The sequence below is a fragment of the Solea solea genome, chromosome 13 (genome assembly GCF_958295425.1).
Source record: "Solea solea chromosome 13, fSolSol10.1, whole genome shotgun sequence".
Classification (NCBI taxonomy): domain Eukaryota; kingdom Metazoa; phylum Chordata; class Actinopteri; order Pleuronectiformes; family Soleidae; genus Solea; species Solea solea.
In genome coordinates this window covers 3,192,222-3,204,998 of record NC_081146.1, presented here as the reverse complement: position 1 = coordinate 3,204,998, position 12,777 = coordinate 3,192,222, and the positions used below count along the sequence as shown (strand labels likewise).

At 44.4% G+C, this 12,777-nt stretch overlaps 1 protein-coding gene across 1 annotated transcript in view; it reads left to right on the top strand.

Moving 5' to 3' along the window:
• The window catches only part of LOC131471383 (forkhead box protein O3-like), a 36,678-nt gene extending 25,680 nt beyond the window's left edge, over positions 1-10,998 (top strand). Inside the window, exon 2 of the mRNA XM_058647903.1 lies at positions 8,293-10,998. Coding sequence (XP_058503886.1) covers positions 8,293-10,038 — 1,746 coding nt within the window. The 3' untranslated portion in view covers positions 10,039-10,998. The remainder of the gene's footprint in view (positions 1-8,292) is intronic.
• Positions 10,999-12,777: the final 1,779 nt, after the last annotated feature.

Below are 12,777 nucleotides of genomic sequence, written 5' to 3'. Positions count from 1 at the left end.
CACTGTGGCACTTGCCTATTATTTTGTGGACATCCTCGTTTTGTGCGTGGGCTTTAGACGTGATGCCCAGATTGTGTCCCCCACCGGAAATGCTCAGCTGTCCCTGGCATCAGGAGAGCGGATTTTCCGATCCCCTATCTGGGTCTCAGATGCTCCTCTAAGCTGTCCATGTCTATTATTATCCACCAAAACTGCGGCAGCTCTTCTATAACCCACACCCTGCCACCCTAATGCCAACTCTACCCGTGGCGCCAGGGTGGGCACGCCTGATGAGTCGCAAGCCATTGGCTTCAATTAGTGCACAGTCAAGCAGGAATCCCCCACCAACACCATTACACCCCTCTCCACAGCCACTTCCTGTTCCGAGGCTGCCACACACTTGCTTTTCACTTTGAGCTGTGTAAGTAAATGGTAGTACAGCAATGTCGGAATAATGGGGTCTAACACTGAGCACCTTTCACTGTGCCTGAATCACTCTACTGTGCAAACTCAGTCTATTCAAGTACAGTGGCGTCCAAGGGAATGTTCCTGTTCAGACTGGTGCTCAAGTGAAAGTTCTGCCTCTAACACTATTACAGCTCTTAATGAGAAGTCCTTGAGATAACCGCGCTCAGCTCAGCTTTTTATGAAATGATCGCAAACGTAATGAAAGCCTAAACATTTTTTGATTCCCCTTGTAGGACGTATTTATTCTGCAGTAAATGACAAATGCTGCCGATCCTCAGAGACCACAGCAACGTGTTTCTGCCAGTCAACAAAAAAATTAGCAATAATTGGCCAAATCAATAACAACAATAATAATAAAAAACTTTATTTAAACGGCAAAGAAACAAGGTGATAATGGGCTTTAGAGTATAATCATATAATGACATTTGAAACAGTCGAAACATTGACAACAAATATCAAACAATCAATAAAAATGATCAGACCTGAGACACAGTTGTTCAGTCTGTAACATTGACAGCTATTCATGAAAAGTCCTTGAGATACCCGCGCTCAGCTCAGCTTTTTGTGAAATGATCATGAAAGTAAGGACATTTTTTTCATTGTCTTTGTAGGACGTTTTTATTCTGCTGCAAATTACAAATTCTGCCAATCCTCAGAGACCCCACAGTGATACACAGAGATTGATGTAATTCCTAATCCCAGGTTTATGCTTTTTCCCAATGAGGACTGTACTGCAGCTTGCATGCCAATGCGGTCGTGACCAGTGCTGTGGAGGCGATGATGACATGTGGCAGAGAAGTAACTGTTTCTCACCTCCTAATAAACGAGAGACTCCTTTTTAATCTTTGCAATTTGATTGTATTCCAAAAACGGGCCCGTCTGCCCATCTGTCTCTCCTAAAGAAGTCTCTTAAAGGGATTTTAATCATCTGACTCTGGGCCTCACAGGCAAATAGCTACATCTCTCTCCCTCTCTCCCTCTCTCCCTCTCTCCCTCTCTCTCTCTCTGTTGCCCCCCCCCCCCCCCCCCTTCTTTTTCCACACACAAACAGTTTTCATTTTCTCTCTTGTACTTACTCTCATACTCTCACTTGTCTTTCTCTCCCTCCCTGATACACCGTATCGCCTCGGCTCCATTGTGCCGTATCTGTGCAGCCATTAGGCTCTTCAGTCCCTCTTCAAGCCCCCCCCTCAGACACATTAAATTCCCCCAACCCCATCCCTATTAATCCACATGGCTCTAAATTCTTTATTTCCCTTCAAAGGGACAACGCGAGCCGTGACATCAATCACGGAAAGCGAATATTTAGTCGGCGCTAATTTCCACCAATAGCCTGGAGACAGGCTTAGCTGACAAAACTCATTCCTGTGCTGAACAAAACTGCTTGTGTTGAAATCCCCCCCCCCACCCCATCCCTCCTGCCTTCTGCACAGGCAAATACAGCATCACAATAAACACAGTTAGCGCTTCTGTTACTCCCCCTTGATTTAGGCTTATCAAATGAATGTGCACCATAGAGGGGGGGGGGGGGGTTACCCTTTGACAATACATAATGGCTCCATTCTGCATGAAATGGTTTGGTAATACCAGTCGAGTGTGGCAAACGGCTTTACCCGGTGCCACTACAAGAACAGCTGCTGTGTTCTTAACTGGGCAAGCGCACCACTCTGCCTCACCCTCGAGGTTGTTTGAATCGGGTGAGTGGTTTCCCAGACCCCACTCAGAGTCCCCAGTTCCTCACTCAGTTCACTTTGAATGAGTGCACATTTAGCCACAAGATGGGACCTATAAACTGTCTGACCTGCTTCCATGCCCTTGTGTGTGTGCATTTGAACAACTCTGAGTGGGTTCTGACTGTGGGGGGGGGATGGGGCAAGTGGGGGGGCATTTTGAGGGCACCCCTTTGTGTGGCTTGAAGGGGCCCCTTGCACTACCTTTATCTTCCCACCCTCAGCTCCTCCACCACCTGCTGTATCCTCCAGCACAGCTGCTCCCATGCCAGTCAGATGGGTCATCCCAGATAACCTCGTAATCATCATGACTATATCTAGGCTACATTCACACCACGCCATTTCTGTGTAAAATTGCATACGTTCAGTTCTAGGTCTTCCTATCATCATGTGAGGGCATATGGTGAGTTAGTGAGAAAATTGTTCTTGAGTCTTAAATGGGGCAGCGCTCACATGGAAAGTTACGTTGTTCCAAAGCTGAAGTCCGTCATGAAAGAGGCCTTGTTGCTTCTGTTTTTGAGCCTGGATCTTGGTGCAAGAGCAATTGGTTGACTGACCTCAGAAGTTTTCAGGGTCTTGGTATCGATGTATGTTTACCCTCGTCTGGACACACATCGTTTTCTAATAAAAATGTAGAGTTATGGCTGTAGCCGTAGTCCCAGCTCCAATGTCTGACACTCCTGGATAAGGAACCAGAGGGAAGTGCTGTTTGTGCTCCCAGCCTGTAGCAGTTAGACTGTTAGTTGAATATTGCATATTGAGCACTGACATTGGCCTCATAATGCAGGTGGATTGTGGATTTAGCAGGACCTTGATGAGTGCTAAGCTTCAGCACTGATAGCCATTAACTTTATTGATTCCCAGCACTGAGTAGGCCTCTCCTGTCGCTGAATCAAAGTGAGTTTGCATGGACGAAACGGGGGCACAGAGTCGAGCAATTGATTGGTTTTGTAAGATTTCCAAGAGCCAAATTAATCGTTCCTAAAGAGGTTACTATGGATGAAAATCCACAAACCTGTTTCTGCCGCTCAACAAATAATGAGCAATAATTGGCCAAATCAAATAATAATAATAATAATATTATTATTATTAATAATAAAAAACAATGTTATTTACATGGCTTTGCAACATAATCATATAATAACATAAACTATACAGAGTAAAACCATTATCCCAGTTAAAGCACCGTTGTAAAAACATATTTATTCATACAGAGAGCCAGTGTGATCCTCTCATGCCTGGATTTAGGGATGTTAGTAAAACTTTGGATGAGGATGTAAAGTTAGGAGACTGCTGATGTAATTTGAGGCAAGTCAGGAACCTCAACAAAGGCTCCTCACTTTCCCATGTTTTCATTACAGATCAAGACACTGACATTTGACTGAAATCTCAATACATTTTTAGCTGCGTTATCAACAAAGAATATCAAAAACAGTCATAACACTGCCATAACAGTGATTTAAAAACACCCTGAATGTGCACCAAACAACATCTATTCATTTCTCTCTTAGGCCATAACCTACAGCAGGGGTATTCATTTAAAATTCAAAGAGGTCCAGTAACTAAAATGTCCTCCAAGCAAAGGTCTAGACCTCATAATGTCTTAATTACATCCAACATCCTACTATTATGTGCATCAAATTAAATCAACAGTACACAGTTCCTTATCATTTCAACACTGTTTATTTTAGATTTTATAAGTAGGACACTTTTGGTATGGAAAAGAAATGGTTGTTTGTACCATAAATAAAATGAGTCCTGTAGCTGAACACAAAACAGAGCTTTAAGTTGTTCTTTTTTCACTTTTCTGCTTCCTTTCTTTTGCTGAACAATGGCAAACATTTCTATGTAAAATAAAACAGCCACTTCATTTCATTTCAAATAAAATAAATAGGCACTAGTTGATGATACATTTCACGTAAAAGAAAACAATACTGAATCCTCGGAATAAAGTCGATTCAAATGTGCATGTTGTTGGGCGTGTGATGAGTCGGGGAGATCTGTTGTTCTGTGTTCTCAGCTCGAGTATTTAGCTCTGTGTTTGGTTTCGTAATGACGCTTAACATTCCAGCTTTTGATCGATGCCACCGTTTCATATGTGTATATGAATATATATATATATATATACAGTATATATATATATATATATATATATATATATATATATATATGAGACACAAATGTTTGGTACTTGCCTGCGTCCATTCATTTTTAAACGCTATGTTTTCTCTGTCAACTTTGCTCACGTTCGTGTAAGCCAAGAAAGAGTATTACATTTTCTAATTATTTTAACAGAAGTTGGTCCAAGGTCGGAAAAGAACTGCAACTTGATCCATACATTTGTGAAATACACTCAATATTGATTAAAAACATGGAATAGACAAAATTTCATTTAGAAAAAGTAAATTTCATTTCAAAAAACTTCTTTCATTTTAAGCCTAATTCTTTGTGTTATAGCTGAATCTGAGCACATTTTCATTGTTTCGCACACATGTAAATAGCCTTCATTTAACATTAAAAAGCCAAAGAAATAAAGCAGGTATTATGTGCAATGAAAGGTAATAATAACTGTATGTTAAGCATGTAATGCAGATCTTAACCAGTAGATGTTTTATTTTAGAGTGCATTCACAGTGTACTGTCACTCTCCTTTGAGAAGCACAGACAACTCAAACAACTTGTGTGCAGCTTCATATCCGGATGCATCTCGAGATATTATTTATAAGCCCAGCCTCAGTCTCAAGGTGTTTTCTGGTCCGTGTTATTTTTGAGAGTCTCCTGATCTGAAGGAAACGTGCCTTGTAAAGGCTGCATTGCTTCCATCTGTTTGGTTTCAGCACGTCCTTCTTGTTCCTTCCTTGGGTCAAAACCCTCTTACTCTTCAGTCCACCTGCATTAAAGAAGAGAGTGTCAACATGTCAGAGTTGTGTGCAAAGAGCCTAAGCCTTTAATCTGAGCACAGATAGACCTATCCCGTGGCTTGGTATCGGTTGTCTAAATATCTAAATCAGCTCTCAGGATTTCAGGCCAAGCTGCTTGTTTTTTTTTCACCTTAATTGGCTTTCACTTCGTCTTAAAACTATTATCCTGAAGAAATTTTTACTTTATGGCCACATCATCCCCATCAGTCTGATTTAATCGTGTCTAAACTGACAAGTGTGGAAAACAAACACGTCGCGTCACTACCTTTGACTCTGTCTGTTCTTTTCAGTTATTATGGGACCAGGCAGAGCATCTCTCAACACAAGCCCAGCCACGGCTTCATTCATTATTTAGAGCCCTCTCTACTAGGCCCATTGTATTAAAGGGGTATGATTTGAATAGGAAGTAGCTTCCTGGACCCGGGCGCGTGATGTGTGTGTTCCTCTGTCATTGTATGTTTCTGCAGGCTTCATCTGTCTGCCTCGGCAAGCCAGGGGGCTGAAAGAGAATTTCCATTTTATGAATATTTAAAACATAATAAAGTTTTCAATTTTTATTCCATTCAAGCCCTTAAGGGGTGAAAATGTGGCAAAGGCAACCCTCAAGGACAGTGAGCAGACAGAAGAAAGGGTAGTCGTTGGATGGGAGGCATCAAAAAAATAGTTAACAAAATCAAACAAATCATTCATTAAAAACATACAATTATTATAGTTTGACAGTATATCCTAAAAAGGCTGTTTGAGCGTCCTTATTTCCCACAGCTCAAACTCCCCTTATGTGGATTACTATTGGATCATAGCATATCCGGGCGGCCCACTGTGTCCGTGGTGACCTGGCATGGCTCTCTGTGAGACACCCAGCTGGGAGTGCCCCTGAATCAACTCAGGATTAGCCCAGGATTGTCTGGGATTACTCCGGGATGGAGGGGGATTAGCAGCGACTGCCTGTTTCAGGGGCGTGAGGGCCATAGACTGGCCAAATTGCCCCCTGACTCAGCCTCAGGGAACAGGAGGCGGACACACCCACAGTGGAACCACCTGCAACCACGAGCTATTCTTAGGTGCTAAAATAAACACAAACAGGATGATGGAGAAAAAAAATGTTGGAAAACTACACGACAGGAAGCCAGAAGCTAGTGATGATGATGATAATGACGACATGGCAGACCACCATCCGAAATCTCCCAAATCTCTGCAGCAGGTGGATTCATCAGATAAAGAGGGTTTGGGATGATGACAAATCCCTCCAAGTTCAGTGAGGGCTGCTCTTCCCTCATACGGGGGATAAATCATGATTTGAACCAGACAGGTCACACAGAGTTACAACGTGAAGCGCTTCAGCCCCATTTACACCCGACGGTGGCAGAACGGCATGAAGGCTTACATATGTTTTAATTCAGGCATGCACACAAGTTGATGGGGATGATTTGGAGCGGTGTGATTAGGTGGATGATCCTGCCAGAGTGAGACGGGGAGTTGGCACGGCACGTAGAGGAGCCGTCAGAGGCAGGGAGCAGGCATCCCCTGCGGACCTGCACTGCTGAGATGAAAGGCTGTTTAGTGTTGGAGCAGCAGCATCAAACAACCACCTCCTCTTGCATCCTTTCTCCCATCCCCCTCTCCCTCTCCCCACCCTTTCCTCTCTCTCACCACAGTCTAATACGCTTCTGCACGTTTACCTGGTCGCCATGGTTACCCAATGCTGATGGTGTCACAGTAAGATAACCCAAAGAGGCATTCACAGATCACCTGAATTCAGTTTACCTCCCATTTGTGGTCTCAACTGCAATTTGATTTATTTGTTTCCCTGCTGCGCAATTCAGCGTGAATACAAATAATCTGCAACATGATGGAGACGGTGGACGCGTGAGTGCCCTGCAATCAGAGACAATCTATTGTACCAGTAAATTCCTTAGCCACAGGAAGTGCTTTAGATGGGATATTTTCCTGCCCGAACGTAAAAATGCCACACACACACACACACACACACACACACACACAAGACAAACATTAGAATTTCAATGACAGATTGTTGCACATCAGCATTTGGCAAGACTTCAGATGGAAATGATTATTTAAAAAAAAAAAAAAAAAAAACCTTCTATATCCTATGAATGACTTAGTCAGTGTCTATACACACTGGTGTTGAGGATAATGGGAATGTAATTGGTGACACACTGTATAATTGAAGGCATAGAGACTGGAAGCAGAAGTGGAAAATTACTCTTGTGTGCGAAGAATCTAGACGAAGTCGAAAATGTGTAGCAGACAGTGACAGGAGAGGAAGAGGGAATGTGATAAAGACAAAACAAGGGAGGGGAAGGTAGATGTTGGAGGGTGGGATACATCCATTAGCCTTCCTTGCTCCTGGCTCAATCTTGCGACACCCCCCCAACACACACACACACACACACACACACACACACACGGCGTTCAAGCTACGAGAGTAAAAGAGACAGAGCTGGCACCCAGCCAGACTGGCACTGACTTCAAACATACAGTCCACTCAAGCACAGCAGCTAACATCAGCCTGGCTGAAAGGAGAGAAGGAGCGAAGGACAGATGGATGGATGGAAATTAAAGTGGGCAGTGCTGACATACATGAGGAGATGTTTCAGACGTCTCCGATCGCTTTAGTTTGGCTCGGACTCAGACCGACGCAGATTTACACCTTCATCGCTTAGTCCTTTTGATAATGTTTCTACAAAACTATCAGACCTGTCTGCAGGAGCATTTGTGTGTATACAGCAGCAGTGCAGGGGTGGGTGGGGACAAGAAGAAAGCATCTCATCATTTTTAATGATGAAAAAGATGAAACCACTTTGTATTCTTGTGGACACTTCTTTGTGATTCTTACTTTACTAGTTCAATGTTGCTGCTGTGTGAATTTATTTGACAGAGGTTTGAATGCAGTAGACATTTGTTTATACACGACAGTCACATCTTCTCAGTTTTTCTTTTTTGTGTAAAAACAGCTCTTCCAGTCATCACTTTATATAATATATCGTCCTTATCAGTACAATGTGCTCAACTAACAACAGCACCATTGTTTTTGCTGTTATTTTATTTTAGATGTTTGTGTTTAGATGTTAGATGTTTGATATTTCATATGCTTCTTGTGCAGACTCCATTGATTTACAGTGTTCATGTCATTGAGCAGTTTGTTTATAAATGGTGTGTTCCATCTCTCCACAGAACTCCATCCGGCACAACCTGTCACTCCACACACGCTTCATCCGAGTGCAGAACGAGGGGACTGGCAAGAGTTCCTGGTGGATGTTGAACCCAGATGGAGGGAAGATGGGCAAGTCCCCACGCCGACGAGCAGTCTCCATGGACAACAGCACCAAATACCTGAAAAGCAAAGACCGCGTTAGAGGCAAGAGGGTCGGCCGTCCTGGAATAGGAGCAGGATCTGCTGTGGTGGGCCTCCAGGGTTCTCCTGACCATGGCAGCTCACCACAGAAAGGCCTCCCAGGGGTCGGAGGTGCAACTGGGACAGATGGAGAGTTCGATGCCTGGACAGACCTCCATTCCAGGGCTAGTTCTTCAGCCTCCACCCTGAGTGGGCGTCTGTCACCCATCCTCGCAGAAGAAGAACCTGAGGAACCAGAGGAGGGTGGCCTGTCCAGTTCCACGTCCCCCCACCTGTACCAATCACCAACCAGTGCCCGCTCTCCATCCATGGGGACAGGAAATCGCTGTCCTCCCCTTGAGCAGCTGCCTCAGCTGGCTAGCCTGGCAGGTGCTATCAGTCTGGATGAGCAGTTGATGGAGGACAGTTACCATCACCATCACCCACAGCAGCAGCAGCAGCAACATCAGCAGCAGCAGCAGCAGCATCCAGCTGTTGGCAGACACAAGCACCAAACCCCTATTTTCCACTACAGCTCTGGAGTGAAGGGGCAGAGCACTTATGGTGCAGGTGTTTATGGAACATCAGGTGTGGGGATGCTGCACCACCACTCACCCATGCAGACCATTCAGGAGAACAAGCCAGCTAGTTTTTCTGGAACCATGCGGGCGTACTCTAGTACCAATGCCCTGCAGAGTCTGCTGACAGGGGGTCCAGCTGGGCAGCAATACTGCTCCAAGGACATGATGTTGGGACAGGAGAGGGAAAGCCATCCTCTAATTGGTCAACCTAGTAATGGAGTAGGCTCAAACCATCACAGCCACCACCCCGGTCACCACAATGGCCACAGCCACAGCAGACCTATTAGTCACAACTCAGCTCATAGCCATAACAGAACTCACAGCCATACACCCAGTCATAATCACAATAGCGTAACCAACCGCAACCACAACTCACCTCACAGCCTCGCTCACAACAGTCACAACCTCAACCAAAGCCATAGCCACACGCCCCCCCGCGCAGTGGCCCTGGCCCCACGTGGCAACAACAATCAACTGCAGACCTACAACCACAAAGCTCCCTATTTGTACAGCCCGCCATCGCACGCCCACCTCCCTGCTTCCACCACCCTCCCCCCAAACCCAGCAGGTATGCTTGGCATGCCCCAGGACTCCTGCCATGTTGCCACCGCACCACACCCACACCCTCGCCACAGCCATTTTCCTGACCCACAACACCATGGCGTGACTAATGGACCTTACCACCATGGCCAAGTGATGGGTAATGGTAGCATTGGTAGCAACAACCACAGCTATCACCAAGCTCACACCCATGAGAGACTACCAGCCGACTTGGACATTGACATGTTCCATGGTAGCTTGGACTGCGACGTGGAGTCCATCCTCCTCCATGACATTATGGACTCTGGGGAGGAGATGGACTTTAACTTTGACTGCTCACTAGCCCAGGGTGTGGGCATTGGAATGGGTATGGGCATGGGTGTGACCATGGGCATGGGGATGGGAATGAGCAGCCTGGCCAGTCCGCAGCAAGCCCACAGCAACCAGAGCTGGGTTCCTGGCTGAAACCCGGGGCAGCAAAGACACCCACCCCACCCATGAAGCACTGTGCTCAACTGTGACACTCCTGACTTGACACAGAGACTAATTTACGACCAACACGCCCATCTCTCTTTGTTGTCTTGACAGTTCGTCTGTAACCCCTCCCCTCCTATTTTTATCCCCCTCCCCTCCGAGAGATCTAGTTCATGTCACATTAGGTTTTTCCTTGTACTAGCTATACTGTGATGACAATCTTTCAGCTGTGATTGCCCAACATCACTTCTCATCTACCATGAGAACTGAACTCTCAATGCACTTTATTGCAAGTGGGTCACATCTCACAGTGCAACACGTTCGCAGAGCAGCTCAGGCAGAGCCCGACATGTTTTGTAAGGTGGCTGCAGGACTTGATTTGATCGCAACAAATGTGAAAAAAAAAAAAAGATCTTGGCATTGAATTAAAATTTGACTCCTTTATTCTGTCATTGTCAGTGGTGAGGACGTTCCTTTTTATTTTCATTTTTAGTTAAACCATTTCCTTCTCCACACATCTCACCTGAGGCAAATTTATAATACAGGTTTATATACTGTTGGGAAATGTATTTATTATTTTTTTTAATGTGGTTGTATGAGGTACTGACATAGTATGCTCCCCTGTGCCACGAAGCAGCCTGAGACAAACGCTTGCACTCGCTGATGACTCACAGAAACTGATTTTAGTCACATAAAAACGGCACATCTAATTTAAGTTTGTTGTTTGTCGCTTTTTCGTTCTGCCAATTAAGTTTGTATACTGCTCACTCTCTCGCACCAAATTCCATAGAGAAAATCAGTGTCTTTAGCTTGAGAGGACTTGCTAGCTGCTCGTCTACTGCTCCGTAGTTTGGTAAAAATCCAAATGAAAGATTTCAAATGCTGAAGTCACATAAGTAACACATTTGAACTAACTGATGGAGGCAGCAGTGTATCAGTAAGTCCTGTGTGCTGTGAAAAAACCCTTTCCTTTCCAGTTGGAAAAGGTTGGTTCCCGGTGAAGGGCGAGTGCACACAGATCAATCAGTGGGTTAGAACCACACACAACCACCAACTATCACTTTAACCCTAATTCATCAATGGAATAAGAGTATTTATTTGTCTAAAATCTTTTTGCCCATTGAATTATAATAGTCGCATAATAATCAGCTCCAATTTATTATATTACATCTGCAATCTTGTAATTTACAGCTTGGTGCGTTCAGTCCTTGGCACTTTGACTTTTCTTTGGGATGTTACATTTTGTTAATGACCTTTTGCCATTGGTTAGAGGATATTGTCACTACATCATTAAACAGGTTCTATCATTACCGGCAAGCATGCAATTTAGTGAATTAAAATGTCATATCACCTTGTCTCACCTGTTCCTCTTGTGCCAGTTCATTTCTCACTCTCTCTCTCTCCCACCCTCTCTCTGCCTGCCAGTGGAGACAAAGTGGCCATTTCTCACACCAAGCCATTAATGTGCTTTGATTGAAATTCAGCATCTTGCTTTTAATCTCCAAAGTGATGTGGCAGCGACGCGTCATTATTGAGAATCTACCGCGTTGTCCTCCCATCTCTCACCCCGGCCGTCCCAGCCGCCACTCTCCTCTCCAACTTAATGTGCCAAGAAAAAAGCGAGACAAAACTGTGATTAATGCCAAGTCACTCTGCCTGCTGTCCTGCTCTGAGAAGGGCCAATGTCACTGCCCACTCACCTGCTCACAAAGGGTACAAAAAAGAAAAGAAAAAAGAAAAAGAAAAGATGGAGACAAGGACAGAACAAAAGTCTGTTGTTGCAGTGAGATCAGTCATCAGCCTCAGTTTTGGGCGTGTGTATTAAAACATGGTGTATCCGTGTTGCAAATCATCTCCATATCTATCTCCTTTGTGTTCCCTTGTTTCCATGATTTCTGTGCTTTTACCCTGAGCTTCAAATTCTCAAAAAAAAGGGTGTCACGAGGGGAGATTAAAACAATCAGCCAATCTTTATGGCAAGAGTCTATGTCAAACAGGGTGGTGTTGCCCCACAGCCATTCATATCCACTTTTTTGTGTTGTCTTGTAATTGTTGTTGTATTGTTAAAATTCTGAGGACCAACAAGAAAAATACTGAAATCGCCACAGTGTGAGGTTGTTATTCAATGATTCAATGGTGAAAAGATGTCGGCAGTGCAGTATGACCTTCTATACTCCTTTTCAATACCATGCACCCCCAGCACACACACACACACACACACATAATTGTCTGTGTGTTTGTGAGTGGGGGAGTCTGAAGACTGTGTCTCACTGGCCTTGAGAGGGAGAGAGATAGAAAAAGAAAGAGGACATCCTTTTCCTCTATAGTTCCCTCGAGCAGAATCTCTGCGTCTGGTCTGTACTGAGTACAGAACACAGCAGGCGGTTGCAGTTTACTGGTATGGTGGAGGTTATTGTTCCAGCCAAAGGTCAAGCATGGCACAGACTATCAGACCCATTATTGAGGTAAATACTTATATTTCAGGGCTTTTTGCCACACTGGGTCCAGTTAATATGTGGAATTTTCTCAGCAAATGGGCCTCATAAAAGCAGTTATGTCATAACCTATGCTACAGACATTTAACAATGCCCTGCTACTGGAGAGAGAGAGAGTTATATATGATGTCTAATTTTCCTATATTTATTTATGAAAGAGATTTGGTCTTTGTCACTCCTTAATGTGATTGTTGTTCGAGTCCACCCCGATCCCTGACCTGTCTATTTTTTTTTC